We start from the raw sequence: 26,436 nt of genomic DNA on the forward strand, positions 1-26,436 counted from the left end.
TATTTCAATCAGTCACGGAAAACCTGCACAGTGGCTAGAGCCGCTCGACGGTTCTCGTTTTCCCATAGACCTCTTTACAGATCAGTCTCTCCTGGCGGCTTGTCACAGGTCTTCTCTCTCTCACTCACAAAATAATAATTGTGCACTGTTTAGGGGATAGGGTGAATTTGGGATACAGATATACTGTGGTACTGGGTGTATTCCCTGCTGTGGCATGTAACAGAGGCAGAATGCTCATTACCTGCAAAATTACACCTGAACCGTGGGGAGGCTCTCCCTCTCTCACCGTCTGTGCTGCTCCACCAACACCATGGCACGTGAACTGACTGCAGACTGCACATAGCAGAGAGATGGCAGATGACGGAGAAAGAACTTAGAGAGATTGTACAGTACCAGTCAAAAGTTTGGACACACCTCCTCATTCAAGGGTTTTTCTCTATTTTTACTATTTTCTACCTAGTAGAATAATAGTGAAGACATCAAAACTATGAAATAACACATATGCAATCATGTAGCAACCAATAAAGTGTTAAACAAATCAAAGTATGTTTTAGATTTTAGATTCTTCAAAGTAGCCACCCTTTGCCATGATGATAGCTCTGCACAAGTCCATGCCATTTTGGGCAGCGTGGGATTCAAACTTTTTCTGTCTCACCAAAAAAAATGTGCATTGAAAATAAATGAAAGGGTGCCTGGAATGTTCATGCTGGATGGTGTTGGTAAGGTCATCATGGGTGGCTGGTTGACTGGGTGTGCTGAGGAGCAGAGAGGGCTGTTCTAGCCAGAGCTGTCTCAATCAGGCCAAACCGAGCAGGCCTTCACGATCACGTGTTCCACTCAGCCACTTTGGATCTACTGGGGGTTTTCAGTCCATGTCAAACTCAGTAAGGTGAAATGCCGCTCACCTCTCTCCGCACCTTACGCTCCATTGCAGCCAAAACATGCATGCACACACACACGCATACGTGCAAGCACACACAGACGCGCTTTTGTAGGGTGTGGCTCGCCAGTGTAGCAGGTCGCCAAGAGAGCCCACCAAAGAGCACTGTTCCACAGGGCCACGCCTGGTGCCAGCTCTGTCAGCCCAGCAGTCACACACGGGCTGTCTTTCTCTTGTCTTTCTCTTCAAAGTCTGAGCCTGAAATTAGGTTTCACATCCTGTCCTTTAAAAGGGAGCGAGAAAAAAAAAGGGAGCGAGAAAGAGAAAACAGGAAGGAGGAATCCATTCATTTTTATCTCTGGTCCGAGCTCCACTGTAAACACAGCTACATCAATCAGTCCAGTAATCCGTTGTCACTCCAAGCTGCACACTAACAGATGTCTGCACGGTCTGCGTGCCCCATGGGTACCGGGCAGGAGCAAGAGAGCTAACTCAAGCAGATACTAAACATATCCACATTCAAGAGGAAAACTGCATATGAAGACCACAGCACACCCATCCGATAGAAACTATTTGCCTCTACAATATAGAGACCCATATCAATGTTGAGGTTTTGCTGTCAAATGAAGTCGGTTCAAGCTTCATTTAACAGACATAGTTTACACCTCCTAAAATCATTTACTTGCTGAGCTGTAAACTGTTTACCCCAGTCACTAAAATACCCCCGGTTTCACTGCTTAAAATGCCATTTGAGTTTACGGATTGTGAATTCGAATGGTAATTTCAGCAAATAGCATTTATGGTTTCCACTTAATTTCCTTCAACCTGAATTTGTAATCTACTGGTAAGTGAGCACTTTCACTTTTATGGAAGGTCATTTAAATCAGGAGAGAGAGAGAGAGAGAGAGAGAGAGAGACAGAAAGTGAGTGAAATAGAGAGACGGCACAAAAGCCTGCTATCACCACCATTCCCTTACTTCTCCACAGAGCCAGTCCAGAGCAGCAATGTACAGAACCCATTTCCAATAGAACCAGGCTGTCAGACTGTAGGTATCCCCCATATCCTATCCTATATTACAAAACCCAGACAGAATCTAAGCTGCCTCCCAAAAGTCACCTACACACCTAAACATTTAAATTAGACACTGTAATTTCAATTCTTTATACCTTTGAACAGAGGCAGTCCAAACAGATGCTGTTGCTGCCACTATTTGAATGCCAGACAAACTCCGGCTTCCCTTTGCTCATGTACTGGATAAATCATTAGACCTGGGCAATCAGCAGCCCGGGCAGACTGACAGCTGTGACTAATGTGCCCGTGTATCATACTGTAGCCTGGGCAACACAGCAGAGACTGAAAATATTGCACATTCACACTTGACGTAACACAGTAAACATAAATCCGGGAAACTCAAATGAGTATGATATGTTACATTTTGTATGGTTACAGAAGACTGTTGGTTGGATACTTAAGTCAAAAATGAAAGTAGGGTGGTTGGGGTGTATGGGTGGGCGTATAAAGTGTAGCAGAGTTCGACTCTCAATATGGACAACTTTAGCATTTTTGCTCATGAGGAACTTTTCAACTACACACTACTTTTTAGCTACTTTGCAACTACTTGCAACTATCCTTCCCCTAAACTTAACCCTTTTAGCTAACCCTTCCCCTAACCCTTTAAACAAACTCCTAAACATAACCTTAACCCCTAGTCTAGCTAACATTAGCCAGCTATCTAATGTTAGCCACCTAGCTAGAATTGGTAACATACTGTATCATACGTTTTGCATATTCGTAACATATAGTGCATTTTGCGAACTTGTAACCTATAACACAAATTGTAATTCGTAACATATCAAATGTTGTGAAATGGGTTATGAACATCCACAAATGAATACATACCATTCGAAACGTACCCTTTCAAACTAAAATAAGCATCTCAGATTTACGTACAGAATAATACGAAATGCTCTGAGACCAGGTTGTGTGCACACACACACACACACTCTTAAAGTAAACATTCTGAATGTCACCCAGTGGTGTGAACAAGCAGGAGTTCTTTGAAAACACATGAATGTAACAGTCAACTCCAGGCAATAGTCCTTATATTTCATAAAATCACACTCAGATCTCATCATTGTGTGTAGGAGTAGAAAGAGCAGACCTAACTGACTCTGCTAAATTAATCAAAACAGGAACATTTTACATTTGGCTAGAAATTCAAAAGGAAATTATCTCAACAGAGAAAAATGTCCTCCTGTGTGCTACCTATATCCCCCCCCCCCCCCCCCACACACACTTTAATGAAGACAGCTTCTCCATCCTGGATGGGTAAATCAATCATTTCTAGGCCCAGGGACATGTACTAGTCTGTGGTGACCTAAATGCCAGAACTGGACAAGAACCTGACAACCTCAGCACATAGGGGGACAAACACCTATCTGGAGGTGACAGCATTCCCTCCCCCATATGCCCCCCTAGCCACAACTACGACAACATAACCAACAATAACTGGTCACAAGTCCTGCAGCTCTGTCGCACGCTGGGTATGTACTGTACATGGTCAATGGTAGGCTTCAAGGGGACCCCTATGGTAGGTACACCTATAGCTCATCTCTTGGCAGTAGTACTGTAGACTACTTTATCACTGACCTCAACCCAGAGTCTCTCAGAGCATTCACAGTCAGCAAGCAAACAGCAAGCAATGCAGGTGTAGAAGCACGGTGGCTAGGAAAAACTCCCTAGAAAGGTCATAACCTAGGAAGAAACCTAGAAAGGAACCAGGCTATGAGGAGTGGCCAGTCCTCTTCTGGCTGAGCCGGGTGGAGATAAAACAGAACATGGCCAAGATGTTCAATGTTCATAAATGACCAGCATGGTCAAATAATAATAATCACAGTAGTTGTCGAGGGTGCAAAAAGTCAGCACCTCAGGAGTAAATGTCAGTTGGCTTTTCATAGCCGATCATTAATAGTATCTCTACCGCTCCTGCTGTCTCTAGAGAGTTGAAAACAGCAGGTCTGGGACAGGTAGCACGTCCGGTGAACAGGTCAGGGTTCCATAGCCGCAGGCAGAACAGTTGAAACTGGAGCAGCAGCATGGCCAGGTGGACTGGGGGCAACAAGAGGTCATCACACCAGGTAGTTCTGAGGCATGGTCCTAGGGCTCAGGTCCTCCTCCAAAGAAAGAAAGAAAGAAAGAAAGAAAGAAAGAAAGAAAGAAAGAAAGAAAGAAAGAAAGAAAGAAAGAAAGAAAGAAAGAAAGAAAGAAAGAAAGAAAGAAAGAAAGAAAGAAAGAAAGAAAGAAAGAAAGAAAGAAAGAAAGAAAGAAAGAAAGAAAGAAAGAAAGAAAGAAAGAAAGAAAGAAAGAAAGAAAGAAAGAAAGAAAGAAAGAAAGAAAGAAAGAAAGAAAGAAAGAAAGAAAGAAAGAAAGAAAGAAAGAAAGAAAGAAAGAAAGAAAGAAAGAAAGAAAGAAAGAAAGAAAGAAAGAAAGAAAGAAAGAAAGAAAGAAAGAAAGAAAGAAAGAAAGAAAGAAAGAAAGAAAGAAAGAAAGAAAGAAAGAAAGAAAGAAAGAAAGAAAGAAAGAAAGAAAGAAAGAAAGAAAGAAAGAGAATTAGAGAGAGCATACTTAAATTCACACAGGACACCGGATAAGACAGGAGAAGTACTCCAGATGTAACAGACTGACACTAGCTTCCCGACACAAACTACTGCAGCATAAATCCTGGAGGCTGAGACAGGAGGGTCAGGAGACACTGTGGCCCCATCCGATGATAACCCCGGACAGGGCCAAACAGGCAGGATATAACCCCACCCACTTTGCCAAAGCACTGCCCCCACACCACTAGAGGGATATCTTCAACCATCAACTTACCATCCTGAGACAAGGCAGAGTATAGCCCACAAAGATCTCTGCCACGGCACAACCCAAGGGGGGGCGCCAACCCAGACAAGAAGATCACATCAGTGACTCAACCCACTCAAGTGACGCACCCCTCCTAGGGACGGCATGGAAGAGCACCAGTAAGCCAGTGACTCAGCCCCTGTCATAGGGTTAGAGGCAGAGAATCTCAGTGGAGAGAGGGGAACCGGCCAGGCAGAGACAGCAAGGGTGGTTCGTTGCTCCAGAGCCTTTCCGTTCACCTTCACACTCCTGGGCCAGACTACACTCAATCATATGACCTACTGAAGAGATGAGTCTTCAGTAAAGACTTAAAGGTTGAGACCGAGTCTGCGTCTCTCACATGGGTAGGCAGACCATTCCATAAAAATTGAGCTCTATAGGAGAAAGCCCTGCCTCCAGCTGTTTGCTTAGAAATTCTTGGGACAATTAGGAGGCCTGCGTCTTGTGACCGTAGCGTATGTGTAGGTATGTACGGCAGGACCAAATCGGAAAGATAGGTAGGACCAAGCCCATGCAATGCATGGTAGGTTAGCAAGTAAAACCTTGAATTCAGCCCTTGCCTTAACAGGAAGCCAGTGTAGGGAGGCTAGCACTGGAGTAATATGATCAAATTCTTTGGTTCTAGTCAGGATTCTAGCAGCCGTACTTAGAACTAACTGAAGTTTATTTAGTGCTTTATCCGGGTAGCCGGAAAGTAGAGCATTGCAGCAGTCAAACCTAGAAGTAACAAAAGCATGGATTAATTTTTCTGCATCATTTTTGGACAGAAAGCTTCAGATTTTTGCAATGTTACGTAGATGGAAAAAAGCTGTCCTTGAAACAGTCTTGATATGTTCGTCAAAAGAGAGATCAGGGTCCAGAGTAACGCTGAGGTCCTTCACAGTTTTATTTGAGACGACAGTACAGCCATCAAGATTAATTGTCAGATTCAACAGAAGATCTCTTTGTTTCTTGGGACCTAGAACAAGCATCTCTGTTTTGTCCGAGTTTAAAAGTAGAAAGTTTGCAGCCATCCACTTCCATATGTCTGAAACACAGGCTTCTAGCGAGGGCAATTTTGGGGGCTTCACCACGTTACATTGAAATGTACAACTGTGTGTCATCCGCATAGCAGTGAAAGTTAACATTATGTTTTCGAATGACATCCCCTAGAGGTAAAATATATAGTAAAAACAATAGTGGTCCTAAAACGGAACCTTGAGGAACACCGAAATGTACAGTTGATTTGTCAGAGGACAAACCATTCACAGAGACAAACTGATAGCTTTCTGACAGATAGGATCTAAACCAAGCCAGAACTTGTCCGTGTAGACCAATTTGGGTTTCCAAATTGTGATCGATGGTATCAAAAGCAGCACTAAGGTCTAAAAGCACGAGGACAGATGCAGAGCCTCGGTCTGACGCCATTAAAAGGTCATTTACCACCTTCACAAGTGCAGTCTCAGTGCGATGATGGGGTCTAAAACCAGACTGAAGCATGTTGTATACATTGTTTGTCTTCAGGAAGGCAGTGAGTTGCTGTGCAACATTCTACATTTTTTGAGAGGACTGGGGAGGAATGGATGACATGTATGTCAACGAATTGGCAAGGGCACTAGAACAGTCTGCAGCACCCGGCCTCGCCCTACTAGAATCTGAAGTCAAATATCTACTGTTTGCTGATGATCTGGTGCTTCTGTCATCAACTAAGGAGGGCCTACAGCAGCACCAATATCTTCTGCACAGATTCTGTCAGACCTGGGTCCTGACAGTAAATCTCAGTAAGACAAAAATAATGGTGTTCCGAAAAATATCCAGTTGTCAAGACCACAAATACAAATTCCACCTTTGCCCTAGAACACACAAAAAACGATACATACCTCGGCCTAAACATCAGCGCCACAGGTAACTTCCACAAAGCTGTGAACGATCTGAGAGACAAGGCAAGGTGGGCGTCTATTCCATCAAAAGGAACATAACATTCAACATAACAATTAGGATCTGGCTAAAAATACTTGAATCAGTTATAGAACCCATTGCCATTTATGGTTGTGAGGTCTGGGGTCCGCGCACCAACCAAGAATTCACAAAATGGGACAAACACCAAATTGAGACTCTGCATGCAGAATTCTGCAAAAAATATCCTGCGTGTACAACGTAGAATACCAAATAATGCATGAAGAGCAGAACTAGGCTGATACCCACTAATTATCAAAACCCAGAAAAGAGCTGTTAAATTCTACAACCACCTAAAGGGAAGTGATTCCCAAACCTTCTATAACAAAGCCATCACCTACAGAGAGATGAACCTGGAGAAGAGTCCCTTAAGTAAGCTGGTCCTGGGGCTCTGTTCACAAACACAAACCACAGAGCCCCAGGACAGCAACACAATTAAACTCAACCAAATCATGAGAAAACTAAAAGACAATTACTTGACACATTGGAAAGAAACAAAGCAAACTAGAATGCTACTTGGCCCTAAACAGAGAGTACACAGTGGCAGAATACCTGACCACTGTGACTGACCCAAAATGAAGGAAAGCTTTGACTATGTACAGACTCAGTGAGCATAGCCTTGTTTTGAGAAGGCCGCCGTAGGCAGACCTGGCTCTCAAGAGAAGACCAGCTATGTGCACACTGCCCACAAAATGAGGTGGAAACGGAGCTGCACTTTCTGCCACATATTAGAGACACATATTTCCTTCAGATTACACAGATCCACAAAGAACTCGAAAACAAACCCAATTTTGATAAACTCCCATATCTACTGGATGAAATACCACAGTGTGCCATCACAGCAGCAAGATGTGTGACCCTATTGCCACAAGAAAAGGGCAACCAGTGAAGAACAAACACCATTGTAAATACAACCCATATTTATGTTTATTTATTTTCCCTTTTGTACTTCAACTATTTGCACATAATATGACATTTGAAATGTCTTTATTCTTTTGGAACTTTTGCGATTGTAATGTTTAATGTTCATTTTTTTTATAGTTTATTCCACTTTTGTTTATCTCCTTCACTTGATTTGGCAATGTTAGCAAGCCAATAAAGCCCTTTAAATTGAATTGAAATTTGAATTGAAGGAGGACGAGAAGGAAGGGAAGAGTGAATCTGAATCTATGTCTCAAACACATAGGCCCTATATATCCCTGTCCACAGCTCCGGTGTCAATGCCACTGAGATGGGCTGAGACCAGTTGTAAGGTCCTCGCGTGGTACCACGCACCGCCATCTTATCTCACGTTTCAAAAGAATAACTTCTGATGGATCTCATGAAGGTTTGTGTGTTCTACCCACCACACTCTCAAATTGCCTTCACACTGAATATTTTTTTATCCCTTCCGAGGCAAAATAAATGTGTGTTAGCTTAAGGGATAACGACTTAGGTTCGAGAGGAAAGTGTAATGAAAGGGGAAATGAAAAAATCAGCGGGGATGTAGCATCCACCGGCGTGACAATCACAATGGGAATTGTTGGAATACAAAACTAACAAACAGGTTTTAAAACAGAAACATTCATATCTTTATATATCAGATAAGGTGTGACTATTCCTGTAAAATACAGTGAAATAGACCATGACCGTGGTAAGAACCACAAGAACAGTATTCTTTGCAAAACAGGAAAATGACACAGGTGTCATCTCAACCACCATCTCAGCCTACCAATGCATACTGTATGCGTCTGTCAGACCTAACCCTCCAAACACACTCTACCTAGACAGATGGCTTACTTCCGAGCTGTTCTCAGCCCAACGACACTAGCTCCGTCACTTTAACAAATCACATAGTGCTTTAATCTAGCTCTGCTCTAATGTAATGCATCACTTATTTCATGCGTAAATGAAGTGCATCCTCCTCTGGAGACTGATCAAAGCCCTGTTTCCTGCTAGGGCCAAGCTGGGGGCACAGGGGGCTTCACACTGAGTCAGAGACCTCTTCTACTTCCTCTCCTCCGCTTTCTCTCACACTCTCTCGCTCCATTTCTCTCTTCACCGCACCGCCTTGGATCCCTCAGGTGAAGGACTGCCGGGCTGAGAGTGTGTGTGTGGTGTGTGCGTGTGTGTGTGTGTGCAGGGAGGAAGCAGTTGGAGTTAAGGCAGTTAAGAAAGTGAGAGAGGGAGAAAAAGAGAGAGAGCGAGAGAGGGCGTGCGAGAGAAAAGAGCACCTTTTCTTTTCCATGCGACCACCCTTCACCCCTCACGCTCTCGCAACCCGTCTGACCACCCTCATTATTGAAACGCGGTGTAAGGCAACACCCACACCCTCTTAGTCATGGGTGGTGTTCTGGAGCCACACACACTTGGTGTGCTCTTTGATTAACCTTCCACTGAGTGAAGTGTACTTTTTCATCGGAGACCAAGACAGAACTAATCACGTCAGGAGATGTACTGCGTAGGCCTACAGCTCCCACAACGCTAACTACGCAATAATTTTGTGTGTATTTAGCAAAGGACCTCCCTGTGATTATATCCTGTATCATTTAACACGGGATAATTGGCATTCTGTGGGAGGGACCTGGGAACTGTTAAGATGCCCTGTGATGCTGCTGACTGTGTATACTAACTTTTGTTTTGAAGTTAGGGCCATAGCTGCACTCCCTAAATGAAACTGATGGTTCTCGTTAGGGGAATGATATAGGTGCTCCCCATTATCAGGTCCTTTATGTGCTGCTCTGACCACCTCTGTATGGCTGGGGAGGGAAGATTATAATGGATGATGGCTTCTCTGTTCACCTCAGTGCTGCACTGATGAGCGGAGCCATACAATCTCAAATAAATACACAAACAGAAACAATTGCGCGCACACAGGATCACACACACACACACGTTCACATAATTACACAATGTCAAATGCACCTCAATGCCCATTAATAGCAATGACTAAAATGACTGTGTGGAGGACAGGGCCATTTCCCTGGAGTCAACGTTGACTTGTAGAGGGACAAAACCCCACAAAGGGCAAAGACAATTGTGACAAATATAATCACTGGCTCGACAAAGTCAGAATGGAATTGTTTCAACACAAACCAATTTTGGCAATTTGTACCTTAATGGGAAGGGCAATCTCCCACGGAAAATATGTTTTCCAAATTGTCCTCCTACACAAATCTTCTTGATTAAAACGTGAGTTTCAGTTTTAGTGGGAGACAAGCTGATAATCAGAGAGCTGGGCATCAGCAGAGGAGGACCACTGCCCCCTGGTGCCTGATGGAGGACAGAGGGTTTTATCCCATCAACTCCAGGCAAATCAGATGATGAACTACCCTTTAAGCTTTGTTTGGACCTCTTCTTGCCTGGCGACTGTGCCCAGGCAGCTACTGTGGGGAACAACGTTGTTCAGCCTGTGGTAATTATGAGGATGATCTCAACTATAGCCTTACAGCTGCGCTAACAGCACAGGAGAAGCCTTGTCCGAGCCAGAATGTTGCATAGGGCAGGAGCCTATCCCCTGTTTCTGTACCGTGAAGAAGTTTAATATACAAGACAAGTACACTCCCTGTACAGGACGCTAGGAGAAAGAGGTCGCAGCACAGGACAAGGATGTGAAAAGGGACAAGGCCAACCTTGGTACCTGACATGGCCGGTGAAGAACGTCACAATCAGAGTATAAGTTGTACTCGGGAACACTGGGCTGTCTGGACAGTCATTGATCACCAAGCTGCCCTCTGCCCCCGATACAGGCCAGAATCACCCTGTCTCCTTCCTTCTTTCTACACTTGTCTACAGTCAGGACATAAATAGCACTGTCCAGACAACAGGGAGGCTAGGGGCCAAAGGCTGGAACACACACAGGACACTCACTACCTCCACCTTCTCTCAGGAATTGCAAAGGTCAATCCTGCAGACAGACCCAGCACCAAGGCTAAAGGCCCACACCAGTAGAAGTCCACTTTTTCCAGCTGAAAGACAATGGCCAGAGCTTACATGATAAAACGATTTAAGTCAGTAAGTCATCGTTATAGTCCAAGTATGATACAGTGCCTTGCGAAAGTATTCGGCCCCCTTGAACTTTGAGACCTTTTGCCACATTTCAGGCTTCAAACATAAAGATATAAAACTGTATTTTTTTGTGAAGAATCAACAACAAGTGGGACACAATCATGAAGTGGAACGACATTTATTGGATATTTCAAACTTTTTTAACAAATCAAAAACTGAAAAATTGGGCGTGCAAAATTATTCAGCCCCTTTACTTTCAGTGCAGCAAACTCTCTCCAGAAGTTCAGTGAGGATCTCTGAATGATCCAATGTTGACCTAAATGACTAATGATGATAAATACAATCCACCTGTGTGTAATCAAGTCTCCGTATAAATGCACCTGCACTGAGATAGTCTCAGAGGTCCGTTAAAAGCGCAGAGAGCATCATGAAGAACAAGGAACACACCAGGCAGGTCCGAGATACTGTTGTGAAGAAGTTTAAAGCCGGATTTGGATACAAAAAGATTTCCCAAGCTTTAAACATCCCAAGGAGCACTGTGCAAGCGATAATATTGAAATGGAAGGCGTATCAGACCACAGCAAATCTACCAAGACCTGGCCGTCCCTCTAAACTTTCAGCTCATACAAGGAGAAGACTGATCAGAGATGCAGCCAAGAGGCCCATGATCACTCTGGATGAACTGCAGAGATCTACAGCTGAGGTGGGAGACTCTGTCCATAGGACAACAATCAGTCGGATATTGCACAAATCTGGCCTTTATGGAAGAGTGGCAAGAAGAAAGCCATTTCTTAAAGATATCCATAAAAAGTGTCATTTAAAGTTTGCCATTTCTATTTCACTGGATGTATAAATGTGATGCATCTGGTCGCCGTTTCCACTCAGTACCAAATATGGTGGTAAGAGGAAGCCCAGTGGATGGCAGTGGGAGAAGATGGAGCGAGATAGATTTTGGCAGATATTCTGCAAATCTTCTTGTCAATTAAATATTTGATCTCCATACAGTTTTCTGTTTCCAAAACTAGAATCTGTAACAAACAGAGTGGACTGTGTTTTGTAGACTTTACCCATTGCCAAAGTTTCCAAAAACGGTGTTGTTTAGAAGGAGTGCAAGGGCGAATTTAGTTATTGCACAAGGGCGCTTCACAGAGTAGGTGTTCCCTAACGGAAATATGTAAATAAAATGCCAGAAAGCGCCAATAGGATCTCACTAAGTTGTGCTTGGCACCTCCTTGCTTGTTCTGCCCAGTTTGATTCATTTGCTCCCATTGGAAACGACAGGCTCTGGTCTATCTTGGGTTAGTTATAAATATCTTTGGTTTCGTTTCAGGGCTGGATTTTATTTGAATGTTACCAGCATGGCATTGTTAATTAACCAGAAACAGCTGCAAAGTTATTCCGATTTGTGACTAAGCTGAACCAAACCGCCTTGTGTCCACTTGCCCCCTGAGCCATGGAGCATTTCTGTTTATTTATTTATTGGTCACATACACATGTTTAGCAGATGCTATTGTGAGTGTAGCAAAATGCATGTGCTTCTAGATCCAACAGTGCAGTACTATCTAAGTAAGATCCAACAATTTCACAACAATACACACATCTAGGGTAAAGGAATGGAATTAAGAATATATAAATATTTGGACGAGCAATATCAGAGCGGCATAGACTAAGATACAGTAGAATAGAATACAGCATATACAAATGAGATGAGTAACGCCAAATATGTAAATGTTAATTAAAATGACTAGTTTTCCATATTTACCAGAAATAAAATAATAACACCAGAACATGTTCATAATCCATTAAATAATTTGTCAATTTTGACTTATTTCTGAGCCAGGTTGTATTAATAATAGGACAACTTTATAAGTGGTATAATTGCGTGATACGATAGCATTTTGCAAACCCGCTCCAAGATGAATGGTTTTGACCACTAAAGTTTCGCTTCACTACACGCTCCACTGCTTTGATTGGTGTAACGTTAGCTAGAAACTACAAGTGTCGATCCAGATAATGAAAAGGCACCAGCAAAATCAGATTCAAGGAACTTATAGTTAGTTACATGTTATTTGCGGTGTGCATGACCATGAGCAAAGTCATTGTAGCCTATCATTTCACATCCCCGTGAGAACCATGAGCATAGTCTTCCACGTTTTGCTCTACGGCAGCCAAAGCCTGTCTGCAGCCTACCAAAGGTAATATCACTACAATCAGAGTGTTCATTTTCAGAAGTGGCTTTCACTTTTTCGCTTTTTCTGAATAGAAGTTAAGGGCTTTGCTTGACAAACTGTTTCATACAACCGCTCTCAACACGCAGCGGAGAGGCAGAAGGACATAGAGAGGAGCGGCTACGTCGATGAGCCTCCAACCCAACTCCATCCCTGGGCCCGGCTCCATGAGGGAGCAAAAGGTGGTCTTAGCCCTCTCAGTTGAAACTGTTTTATGTCCCTATATAAAAATAGCAAAAAAGTTCAAATGTTCCCAATCCTCCAAACAAATGACTCCAGTCAAAAAGCAACGTATCTTTACACTGGAGTCAAAGTGGTCCACAGTGTATTGGAGAGCATCAAGAAGCTGAGGTGTGACATTGAGTCACAGAAAAGCCAAGAAGATCATCAAGGACCTCAGCCACCCGAGCCACGGCCCGTTCACCCCATTACTATCTAAAAGGCAGAGACAGTACAGGTGCATCAAAGCTGGGACCGAGACACTGAAAAACAGCTTCTATCTCCAAGCCATCAGACTGTTAAATAGTCACCACTAGCCGGCCTCCGCCCAGTACCCTGCCCTGAACGTAGCCACTGTTACTAGCCGGCTACCACCCGGTACTCAACCCTGCACATTAGAGACTGCGAACCAGTCTTTAACAATGTTTACATATTGTTTTACACACCTCATATGTACTACTGCTGTAAACACCTTTTATTCAGTCTATACAAACCATCATATACATTAGAACGAGCAATGTCGGAGGACAGGATATAAATATATATGTACAGTAACCAGTCAAAAGTTTGGACACGACTCGTCATTCCAGGGTTTTTCCATATTTTTTGTATTTCCTACATTGCATGTATTTATATCCTGAACTCTGACATTGCTCGTTCTAACATTGCTTAACTTCACTGCACCTGCTGTAACGTGTATATAACAAAATGTGTGCACACAATTTCTCGTTAACAAACTATAGTTTTGGCAAGTCGGTTAGGACATCTACTTTGTGAATGACACAAGTCATTTTTCCAACAATTGTTTACAGACAGAATATTTCACTTATAATTAACTGTATGACAATTCCAGTGGGTCAGAAGTTTACATACACTAAGTTGACTGTGCCTTCAAACAGCTTGGAAAATTCCAGAAAATTATGTCATGGCTTTAGAAGCTTCTGATAGGCTAATTGACATAATTTGAGTCAATTGGAGGTGTACCTGTTGATGTATTTCAAGGCCTACCTTCAAACTCAGACCTCTTTGCTTGACATCATGGGAAAATCTAAATCAGCCAAAACCTCAGAAAGAAAATTGTAGACCTCCACAAGTCTGGTTCATCCTTGGGAGCAATTTCCAAACGCCTGAAGGTACCACGTTCATCTGTAACAAACAATAGTACACAAATATAAACACCATGGGACCGTGCAGCCATCATACCGCTCAGGAAGGAGACACGTTGCGTCCCCTAGAAATAAACACACTTTGGTGCGAGAAGTGCAAATCAATCTGCACACTGCACATGGGGACAAAGATTGTACGTTTTGGAGAAATGTCTTCTGATCTGATGAAACAAAAATAGAAATAATGACCATCGTTAGGTTTGGAGGAAAAAGTGGGAGGCTTGCAAGCCAAAGAACACCATCCCAACCGTGAAGTACGGGGGTGGCAGCATCATGGTGTGGGGGTGCTTTGCTGTAGGAGGGACTGGTGCACTTCACAAAATAGATCATCATGATCTACACATCACGAGGGAGGAAAAGTATGTGGATATATTGAAGCAACATTTCAAAACATCAGTCAGGAAGTTAAAGCTTGGTCTTAAATGGGTCTTCGAAATGGACAATATCCCCAAGCATACTTCCAAAGTTGTGGCAAAATGGCTTAAGGACAACAAAGTCAAGGTATTGGAGTGGCCATCACAATGCCCTGACTTCAATCCCATAGAAAATGTGTAGGCAGAACTGAAAAAGTGTGTGCGAGCAAGGAGTCCCACAAACCTGACTCAGTTACACCAGCTCTGTCAGGAGGAATGGGCCAAAATCCAACCAATTTAGTGTGGGAAGCTTGTGGAAGGCTACTCAAAACGTTTGACCCAAGTTAAACAATTTAAAGGCAATGTTACCAAATGCTAATTGAGTGTATATAAACTTCTGACCCTCTGGGAATATGATGAAAGAAATAAAAGCTTAAATAAATATTCCTCTCTACCATTATTCTGACATTTCACATTCTTAAATAAAGTGGTGATCCTAACTGGCCTAAAACAGGGCATTTTTACTGGGATTAAATGTCAGTAATTGTGAAAAACTGAGTTTAAATGAATTTGGCTAAAGTGTATGTAAACTTCCGACTTCAACCGTAATTCCAATGCAAGAACCCAAAGGACACCCCTGGGCATAACTACATATCAGTACGTTTCATCATAGAAATAGATACATTGTATCATGGTGTTCGTGGTTGTAAGTGGAACTGTACGTATTGGAAACGTGTTTATATTAGGCTGTCATTGTTTAATTGAAGTGTATCGTGCCATTTCAAAACGTGTTGCTGAACTCATGAGCACCTCATTTTTAAAGCGGACCTATAGGCCTATTTAATTGGCATGACAGCTGTGCATGGCTGCATCTCACTGTAGTAGGCTACAGGCTGTTTTGGATCTCCATTCGCCTTTTGTTTACTGCGTTTGTTTACTGTTAATGTAGATTAAATATATAGATTGTGTCATGCCTTTATCAATCAGATGTTTTGTTTACTAGGCCTACAGTACTTGGTACCGCTGTTTTGTTCTGTTTGCATTCATTCGGTCACATTTCTCAGTTGTGTCGGTATTCTAAGCCAAACTGCTATTCAGTGTTTTTGTTCATGCATGAATAACTAGACTACTACTTTCATCATTTAGTTTACATTATTTTGGTAAGACAGCTGTGTGTATAGCTGCATTCTCATAGGCTGTTTGTAATAGGTGAATTATCTTATCTTGTAGCCTATATTCTTTACCAAAACAACCTTGCTCAGGGCGCTGTCCATTGTGCTGATACATTGCAGCTGAGATTTCACGTCAACCTGTCACATCAAAAGCACTTAATCAATGGTCTCAGAGTCTTGGTATTTAAACTTTATGTTAAACAAGAATTCAATATTATTCCAATGCAAGAACTCCTAAAAAAAATGTGGCCCCATCACCGATTTCAACTGCCCCCTTAAAGGATCCTGGACTTCCTGACGGGACTCCCCCAGGTGGCGAGAGTAGGCAACAGCAAATCCGCCACGCTGATTCCGCCCCAAGAGATCCACTGAAGACACAATCTCTATTGCACTCCACATTGCCCTTTCCCACCTGGACAAAATGAACACCTATGTGAGATTGCTATTCATTGACTACAGCTCAGCGGTCAACACCATAGTGCCCTCAAAGCTCATCAATAAGCTAAGGACCCTGGGGCTAAACACCTCCCTCTGCAACTGGATCCTGGACTTCCTGACGGGCTACCCCCAGGTGGTAAAGGTAGGTAACAACACATCTGCCACGCTGATCCTCAACACGTGGGCCCCTCAAGGGTGCATTCTCAGTCCCCTTCTGTACTTCCTGTTCACCCATGACTGCATGGCCAAGCATGACTCCAACACCATCATTCAGTTTCCCGACGACACAACAGTGCCTGATCACCAACAATGATGAGACAGCCTATATGAAGGAGGTCAGAGACCTGGCAGTGTGGTGCCATAATAACAACGTTATCTCAACGTGATCAAGACAAAGGAGATGACCATGGACTACAGGAAAAGGAGGGACAAGCACGCCCCCATTCTCATCAACATGGCTGTAGTGGAGCAGGTTGAGAGCTTTAAGTTCCTTGGTGTCCACATCACCAACAAATTATCATGGTCCAAACAGAACAAGACAGTTGTGAAGCAGGCACAACACATATTTCCCTTCAGGAGACTGAAAAGATTTGGCATGGGTCCTCAGATCCTCAAAAGGTTCTACAGCTGCACCATTAAGAGCATCCTGACGGGTTGCATCACCGCCTGGTATGGCAACTGCTCGGCCTCCGACCGCAAGGCACTACAGGCTTCCTTCTTTTAACTATATCAATTATGTTAGTATTGTGGAGTAACTACATCATTTTATCACAGCCATGAAACTCTGTTTTAATGTCACTGTTGGCCTCATGGTGAAATCCCTGAGTGGTTTCCTTCCTCTCCGGCAACTGAGTTAGGAAGGATGACTGTATTTTTGCAGAGACAGACTGTATTGATACACCATCCAAAGTGTGATTAATAACTTCACCATGCTCAAAGGGATATTCAATACCTGCTTTTTTTTTTTTACCCATCTACCAATAGGTGCCCTTCTTTGCGAGGCATTGGAAAACCTTCCTGGTCTTTGTGATTGAATTTCACTGCTCGACTGAGGGACCTAACAGATCACAGAATGAATCCATGCAACTTATTAAGTGACTTGTTAAGAACATTTTTACTCCCCATCTTATTTAAGCTTGCCATAACAAAGAGTTTCAAATACTTATTGACTCAATCAAGCCATTTCAGCTTTTAAGTTAATTCATTTAAAACAATTTCTCTCGCTCAAAAAAATGTTCACTTTTACATTATGAGGTATTGTGTGCAGGCCAGTGAAAATAAACCCAATTGAATCCATTTTAAATTCAGGCTGTAACACAACAACAAATAAGTCAAGCGGTGTGAATACTTTCTGAAGACACGCCGTCTATCTCAGTCAGCTCGTATCCTTCACATCGACTCGGTACTGGTACCCTTTATATATGTATATATGTATATATGTATATATATATATATATATATATATATATATATATATATATATATATATATATATATGTATATATATATATATATATATATGTGTATATATATATATATATATATATATATATATATGTGTATATATATATATATATATATATATATATATATATATATATATATATATATATATATATAGCCACGTTTTCATTACTCATTGTGGATCTATTGTTATTTGTATTTTCATTATGTGTTTTACTTCCAATTATTTGTTTATTTTATGTCTCTCTGCATTGTAGGGAAGGGCCCGTAAGTAAGCATTTCACTGTTAGTCCACACCTGTAGTTTACTAAGCATGTGAAAAAAATAGAATTTGATTTTGATATGACTTTATCCTAGTGCTGGGTCTGTCCATCCAGTCTACACTCTAGCTAACCACCATCTACTAAAATATCTACACAAGCCATTGGCCAGACAGCCATATATCACAAGTTAGATTATTATGGATATTAAATGATGAAGTTATTATTTAAGAGCATTAAAGAAAAATCACAATCTGTGAAAATAACAAAAATCTTTAGCCATGTAAGGCTGGTATATGTGATTTTCCCTCCACTTCCCAACGTAACTCAGAGAGACAAAGTTAAACTTTTGATGTATAATTCATTTTTGTGTGTAATTTCCAGGGAATCATTTCCAGCCAACTCAACTGGGATGTGAACTTTTACTCTCTGTTCTGATCAATTCTCTGTGAACTCCATCCTTTGAATGTGCTGCTTAACATGCCGGTAGCCACCAACACAGCGAATAGTGAGGCGCTGGACAAAGGCAGACTCAATGCTCCAACATTGTTTTGAGAATACTGATTGGAATATGTTCAAAGATTCATGCACCCCAGACTCATCAATCAACATTGAGGAATATACATAGTCAGTCACAGGCATCATTAGGAAATGTGTTGATGACGTACCCACAATCCCAACATACCCCAACCAAAAACTCTGGATGAGCTGCGATATTTGTACAATGCTGAGAGCCTGTACTGCAGCATTCGATGTCAGCAGAACGAACCCTGATGACTCGGTGGCACGTGACACATACAAGGAAAGGCAAATTCTGCAAATCCATTAAGGCCTCAAAAAGACAAATACAGACTCAAACTTGAACAAGACTCGCTTCGCGGTGGAAAGGACTTACAGACTACAAAGGCAAATCCATCTGTGCGGCGCCCACCAAAACCTCCCTCCCAGACTAGCTTAGCAAATTCTATGCTCGCTTCGAGGCAGAAGAATACTGAGCCATCCAGGAACACCATCGCTGCTCCGGATGACCTTGTGTTTTCACTCTCCAAGGTGTCCTACAGTTCAGCGTTTAACACTATCTTCCCCTCCAAGCTCGACACCAAGCTCAGAGCCCTGGGTCTTGACACCGCCCTCGGCATATGGATCCTGGACCTCCTGACGGGCAGACCACAGGCTGTGAGGATTGGCAACAACACCTCCTCCACATTAGTGGAGGCTGGTTGGAGGAGCTATAGGAGGACGGGCTCATTATAATGTCTCGAATGGACTAACTGGAATGGTATCAAACACATCAAACACATGAAAAGCACGTTTGACTACATTCCATTACAATGAGCCCATTCTCTTATAGCTCCTTCCACCAGGCTCTACACTGACTCTAAACACAGGGGCTCCTCAGGGGTGTGTCCTCAGTCCTCTGCTGTATTCCCTGTTCACCCACAACTGCAAAGCTTTGCACGATACCAACTCCATCATCAAGTTCGCTGACAACACCACGGTTGTAGGCCTGATAACCATCAACGGGTCAGCCTATAGGGAGGTAAATGAACTGGCATTGGGGTGCCAGGTCAACAACCTCTCCCTCAATGTCAGCAAAACAAAGGAGTTGATTGTTGATTTCAGGAAGCAAAGGAGGGAACATACTCCGATCAATGGGACTGCAGTAAAGAGAGTCAGACTTGTTATTGACCAACCACACCCCCGCTCTTGTTAAGAGGGCGCAACAGCGTCTCTACTTCCTAAGCTGGCTGAAGAAATTCGGCATGCCTCCTCCAGTCCTCTCCAAATACTACTGCTGCACCATCAAGAGCGTCCTGACCGGTTGTATCACGGCCTGGTATGGGAATTGCAAGGCCCTCCAGCGGGTGGTGAAGACGGCCCAGTACACCACTGGGATGGTGCTCCCACCCATCCAGGACATCTACTTGAAACGGTGCATGAGGAAGGCATGCAGCATCATCAAGGACCCCACACACCCCAGCCTGTTCTCTCCCTTACCGTTGGGCAGACGGTATCGGAGCATGAGGTCTGATAGAAACTCTCTGAGCCTGTTATCATATACAAGCCATCAGACTGCTGAACACTTGAACTGGAGTGACCACCTGCTCTGATTCTCCACACATGCACACACCCACACTGAGTGTACAGAACATTAGGAACACCTGCTCTTTCCATGACATAGACTGACCAGGTGAATCCAGGTGAAAACTATGATCCCTTATTGATGTCACTTGTTAAATCCTCTTCAATCAGTGTAAATGAAGGGGAGGAGACAGGTTAAATGATTTTTAAGCCTTGAGACATGGATTGTGCATGTGTGCCATTCAGAGGGTTAATGGGCAAGACAAAATATTTAAGTGCCTTTGAAAGGGGTATTCAACTGAACTTTATATGAATCAACAATATTGGATATGGTATGGTAGTAAGTGCCAGGCTCACTGGTTTGAGTGTGTCAAGAACTGCAACGCTCCTGAGTTTTTCACGCTCAACTGTTTCCTGTGTGTATCAAGAATAGTTCACCACTCAAAGGATGTTCTGCCAACTTGATTCAACTGTAGGAAGCATTGGAGTCAACATGGACCAGCATCCCTGTGGAACGCTTTCGACACCTTGTAGAGCCCTTCATGACTGAATGAATTGAGGCTGTTCTGAGGGCAAAAGGGGGGGGGGGGGGGGGGGGGGGGCTATTTTAGGAAGGTGTTCCTAATGCTTGGTATACTCAGTGTAGATGTACATCTATTTGTCTGATTTCTCTTCAAAGGTGATGGTGAACAATGATACTGCAGAAGGTGCTGTATTGTTTATAGGATTCTGAAGAGGAATGTGTGAGTGGAATAGAACCATTCAATATCATTGTAATTCTATGATCGAACCCTCCAGCTCTGTAGGGACATGGGTAGGGATATCAGCGCTGAGGAAGAGAGGATGTTACCACAGTTGTGTGAAAGCAGCAGACACTGATAAAAGCTCTGCTCCTGGTTGAGCTCAGTGGGATGCAACATCACAGAACCCCCAGATAGAAAAATATTATGTAGAACAGACGTGCTTCTTTCCAGTGTGTAGTAAGAACGGTCCACCACCCAAAGGACATCTGGGAAGCATTGTAGACGACCTGGGCCAGCATCCCTGTGGAACGCTTTCGACGCCTTGTAGAGTCCATACCCTGACGAATTGAGGCTGTTCTGAGGGCAAAAGGGGGTGCAACTAAATATTAGGAAGGTGTTCCATTCATGCTACACACACACACGCTAAAATGTTTATTCTATTCTACTGCTGTTTACTTTAAGTTCGTATACTTATCTTTTATTTCTTGTTGCATTGTCGAGATGGAACGATGTATACTATGTGTATCCCGTACATACGACTAATACAACTTGTGTGACTAACACTGAGCACAGTGAGCCACACACACGCCTTGCCTCTCCCTCTGACTCAGGCAATAAACCGTGAATGACTTAAAAATTAAAAAAAACTGACTGCCCTTGAAAACAGCATGCGCTCCAAATGATTTTCTCCCAGCTCAACACCTGATCCAAACAGATATTAAGCATTGCAGGAGGGGGCGCATTTTTGAAAAAGAGGGACGATTTCCAAACACTGGTGTTTGCCTTTCTCCGTGTAAATACTATAACAACATTGATGTGAGCGTATCTGTTTTTCTCATTAGAATAATATAGATTAGAATGCTGTAATACCAAACATCAAAATGACATCTCTGAACAGAGAAACAGAGAAAACGATGCATTGATTAGGAGTAATATTCAAAGCAGACGTGATTGAATAGGAGGCTAAAGGGTGAGAGTGAGCTGCTCACATTATTTTCCATACACTTAATTAGCTATACACTGCAGGGTGCAAACAGACAAAAGTACAACGTTTAACAGTTTATTATTGTCCAAATTCATATCAGTAGACTTGGAGAAATAAAATTAACTTTTGCTTTTTAAACATTCTCTTAAACAAAAATATAATAAGTATTTACAATCACTGGTAAAAATACGACAAAAAAAGCATACAAGCAAATAATTGTCTTTCTAAAAGACACAAGTTACAACAGCTATGAAAAGTGTCAACCAAAGTAAGCCACAGACCAAATCATATCTTTGTAACCGACACTGTGCAGTACAATTGCTACAGTTAAGCTTACAATTGTGCAGTTCTGCTAAATGCCTATATTTTGTTGAGTTACATAACATCATTTCACATCTCACTTATTGCATTCCAGGTAATATGACAGAACCAGAAGTCAGCGGTTAGCGAGCGTTTTTTTTTAAATAACGCCTACGGAGAAAGCCACAGTGTTGTCAGGGGCAACCTTACAGGAATTAGCTTTTGGTTGAATTCCTACTAACGTGACATAATCGCTTCTATCTGGAGTGGGATTGGCTTTAGCCCCAAAAACGGTTATGATTATAGTACAGGTTGAATTATAACAACATTGGGAGTGGATTCAACTGAATGCAGGGAAAATATAATTCCGATATAAAGTCATTGGACAGAGTACTGTCGGCAATGGTGAAGGTGATCAGCCAATCGAATCTCGACACAGGTAAACGGAACGTACTGATTGAGAAGGCGCCGTTTCAAAGCAAACCTGTTCTAATTGACTGTAGGGGGTGTTTTAGTTTTCCCTATGTGCACGACATGGTATTTCTCAGCCTAGTAGTGGGTAAACAGAGGATTGGTAGGGTTTGGCATCAATCAATAAAGTGTTCCCTGATCAATATGACCAGCTGACCTGAATGGCAGAGAGAGGAGCACAGTGAGCCCGGGCCATGCAGAGGCAAGCCACACAGTCAGAGGGAAAACACAAGTCAGAACAATATCATCATCCATCAACAAAAATGGATGACTTCTCTAGTCTACGGTAAAGCAAATGTCTTGACGTTTACACAGTTCTACAGCTGTATACTTAAATAAGGCAACTTACTTAAAATGAGGGAATATCCCCATATACACTGAGTATACAAAACATTAACACCTGCTCCTTCCATGACACAGGCTGAACAGGTGAATCTAGGTGAAAGGTACGATCCCTTATTGATACCACTTTTTAAATCCACTTTAATCCGTGTAAAAGAAGGGGAGGAGACGAGTGAAAGGATTTTTACGCTTTGAGACATGGCTTGTGTATGTGTGCTTTAAGTGCCTTTGAATGGGGTATGGCAGTAGGTGCCACCGGTTGTTGTCAAGAACTGCAACGCTGCTGGGTTTTTCACGCTCAACAGTTTCCTGTGTGTATCAAGAATGGTCCACCACCCAAAGGACATCCAGACAACATGTGGAAGCATTGGAGTCAACATGGGCCAGCGTCCCTGTGGAACGCTTTCGACACCTTGTAGAGTCCATCATGTCCGAATGAATTGAGGCTGTTCTGAGGGCAAAGGGTGGGGGTGGGGGGGGGCTATTTTAGGAAGGTGTTCCTAATGCTTGGTATACTCAGTGTAGATGTATATCTATTTTTCTGATTTCCCTTCAAAGGTGATGGTGAACAATGATACTGCAGTAGGTGCTGTATTGTTTATAGGATTCTGAGGAGGAATGTGCAAAGGTGAATGGAATAGAACCATTCAATATCATTGTAATTCTATGATCGAACCCTCCAGCTCTGTAGGGACATGGGTAGGGATATCAGCGCTGAGGAAGAGAGGATGTTACCACAGTTGTGTGAAAGCAGCAGACACTGATAAAAGCTATGCTCCTGGTTGCGCTCAGTGGGATGCAACATCACAGAACCCCCAGATAGAAATATATTATGTAGAACAGACGTGCTTCTTTATCATGTAGACAAGGGAATACTGTCAGCTCTGCACCTGACATCTCTATCTGAGAAACTGAATGTTGTCCCCTCCAGAAAGTGACCCTGCTCACAGTGTGTGGGCTACTTAGGGGCAGGTGGCAGGGGCTTAGGGCATGTTCAGGGGAACTCTTTCAGCGCAGAAGGCAACTAGGCCACAGCCAGTGATGGACCTAGGCAACGTGCCTGTCCAAAATTACCCAGAAGCCCTCAGTCAGGAGGGTTGCATCTCAAATGGCACTCTGTTACCTACATAGTACACTACTTTTGTGTCAAATGTAGTGCACTACAGCCCTGGGCTCTGGTCAAAAGTAATGTACTATATAAGGAATAGGGTGCCATTTGGGACGCAGCCCGAGGTGCGTGAGGCAAGGAGGCAGTGATTGCAATGAACCTGGTGAGGGCGGCAGAGTCAATACATACAATAACACCTATACAACAACGTATCAGAAGGAGTCAAATCAAAAACAAAGCAGCAAATAGATATATACAGAGATGGCAGCAAAACAAAGAGAGGGAGAGAAAAATCCTTAAAAGATTCCTGCCCAATGACAGAAAAGGGGGAATCACAATCTTGGATTTCATTATAACAAAATATTAAAAATAGTCTTTATAGAGGACTCTCTGTTCATCTATACATGATCAGTAACATTCATTTATGACAAACCAAAAATATATGTATACATTTATATACACACGGTATATATCGCCATTAATATTTTCAAGTCTTTGTACGGCAAATAAAGCTGAAACAAGCATCACGTACAAACAGCCAAAGAAAATGGATCTAAATGAGAAGCTCCAGTTATATCCATAATTACAATACCATTCTGCAGTTTAACCCTCAACCCTAGAGGGCAAAACCTGTTCAGACTGCACAAATAATTAGCCTTCGCTTGCAATAAGAACAAACAATGAAAGCAAATTCTTTAAAAATACCCTACAAAATGTACTCTTTTTCCAAAGTGTAGCTATATTTTGAACAAGGAATGTAGACGCATTGCAAACCTGGCGTTTAAATACATTTTGCCTTGACGAGCGTTGCTTTTTCTTTTGTTGCCCTGACTGTTAAACAAGAACGGGATAGATCACACACTTAATAGCCAAGACGGAAGAGGTACATTAAAACAAAAACACAACAAATGTGTTGTTTATGCTGCATCCACATATTCCTATCGCATACAAAAAAGACTTTACACGTCAAATTAACCTGAAATCATCATGTTTTTACATTTTAGCCTGTAATTTAATAGACAACTGTTAGTCTAACAAACAAACAAACACTGTAAACAAGTTTGTAAGCATCTTTGTAAACAACTTGGGCTTTTGGCTGCATGCCTAGCATTTAACGCTTGCCAACTCTAATGTTTGTACAGTGCTAATACATTGTTTTACTGTACTGCAATAAAGTAACATGTTGTGCTATTTTACAGCAGTGAGCCTTTTTGTTCGTCAACTCATTAAAAACAACTTATAAAACTATTTATTAAACATAGACGTGGCAGCATGAAACTAAAGTACCTCATGTTACTGTGGGTTCACAAGACACAAGAGTTAACAAGAGAGAGAGCCTCAATGGATGAGGGTGCCTCATACACAATGGCATGAGACGCGCACTCACCTCACTCACTCACTTGCCCTCACCCACTCACTCACTGCCCCTCACTCACTCACTCACTGCCCCTCACTCACTCACTGCCCCTCACTCACTCACTGCCCCTCAGTCACTCACTGCCCCTCACTCACTCACTGCCCCTCACTCACTCACTGCCCCTCACTCACTCACTCACTGCCCTCACAATAAAAGTATTTGTGGAGAGTTTCTGCAGCCTGCTTGATCTCTGCTTCATCAACTAACGGGGATAAAAATGATTGTTCCGATTTTCTCCCTTCCTGGATATTCTCATATAACTTGAGTTCACATGCCATTTAAAAACAGAGAGCTTCAAGCAAACGGCAAAAAAAACAAAAAAAAAACACTTTCAAGCAACGACTGAGGAAAAACTCATTTAAAACACCCGGGACAAGAGAGCACAAAAAGCAAATGGAGGTACTGTAAAAAAAAGACATCAGCGGGCATCGTCCATCCCTTCCTTCATCCTCAGCACAGCGTCCCCAAACGCCTGAGCCGTATGTCGCGACGTCACACCACATCTCAGTCTGTATACAGTTATGTTTCAGGGGTGTGGGAGTCTAAAAACGTGGGAGCTTCTAAACCAATTTTAAAATGGAGTAAAACAGATGATTGTACAAGTTCTGTGGGGCGTCGTTGGTTTAGCATTGAGCAGCTGTCAGCCGAGCCGGGGAGGGCCTAGAGAGGGGCGTGAACCCAGAGGAGAGGCAGCAAGGAAGCTGCTGTAGCTTAGACCACCCCTCCCTCCCTCTCCAGCGGCCTGCAGTGTCCGTTCAGGCGTCCAGCCAGCTCTACACCGCTGACACCTGCTCATCTGCAACAGACCAGAGAGGAGAGAGTTAAACCCAGAACTGACACAATGATTTCAGACAAAAATCTAGGAGGATCTTACAGATCTCGCATGAGATCGTGTCACTCTAGTTTGACCAGAAACATGAGAAATACTACCGTTCTATACTGTGACGTCTTCTTTTTTATTTCTGATAAGACAGAGAAGAACCAA

At 42.8% G+C, this 26,436-nt stretch overlaps 1 protein-coding gene across 12 annotated transcripts in view; it reads right to left on the minus strand.

The window, feature by feature from the left end:
* Nucleotides 1-21,875: 21,875 nt before the first annotated feature.
* Nucleotides 21,876-26,436, minus strand: part of rapgef6 (Rap guanine nucleotide exchange factor (GEF) 6) — a 129,961-nt gene continuing 125,400 nt past the window's right edge. For 10 of the 12 annotated variants that reach the window (XM_090192742.1, XM_090192739.1, XM_090192744.1 and 7 more), the window contains one exon: nucleotides 21,876-26,247. In XM_090192742.1, the coding sequence (XP_090048868.1) occupies nucleotides 26,225-26,247 (23 nt within the window). In that variant the 3' untranslated portion in view covers nucleotides 21,876-26,224. The remainder of the gene's footprint in view (nucleotides 26,248-26,436) is intronic. The other 2 variants (XM_090192746.1, XM_090192747.1) reach the window with 1 other exon arrangement.

This window comes from Oncorhynchus mykiss, chromosome 12 (assembly GCF_057628025.1).
Source record: "Oncorhynchus mykiss isolate SJ-2025 chromosome 12, ASM5762802v1, whole genome shotgun sequence".
Taxonomy (NCBI): Eukaryota; Metazoa; Chordata; class Actinopteri; order Salmoniformes; family Salmonidae; genus Oncorhynchus; species Oncorhynchus mykiss.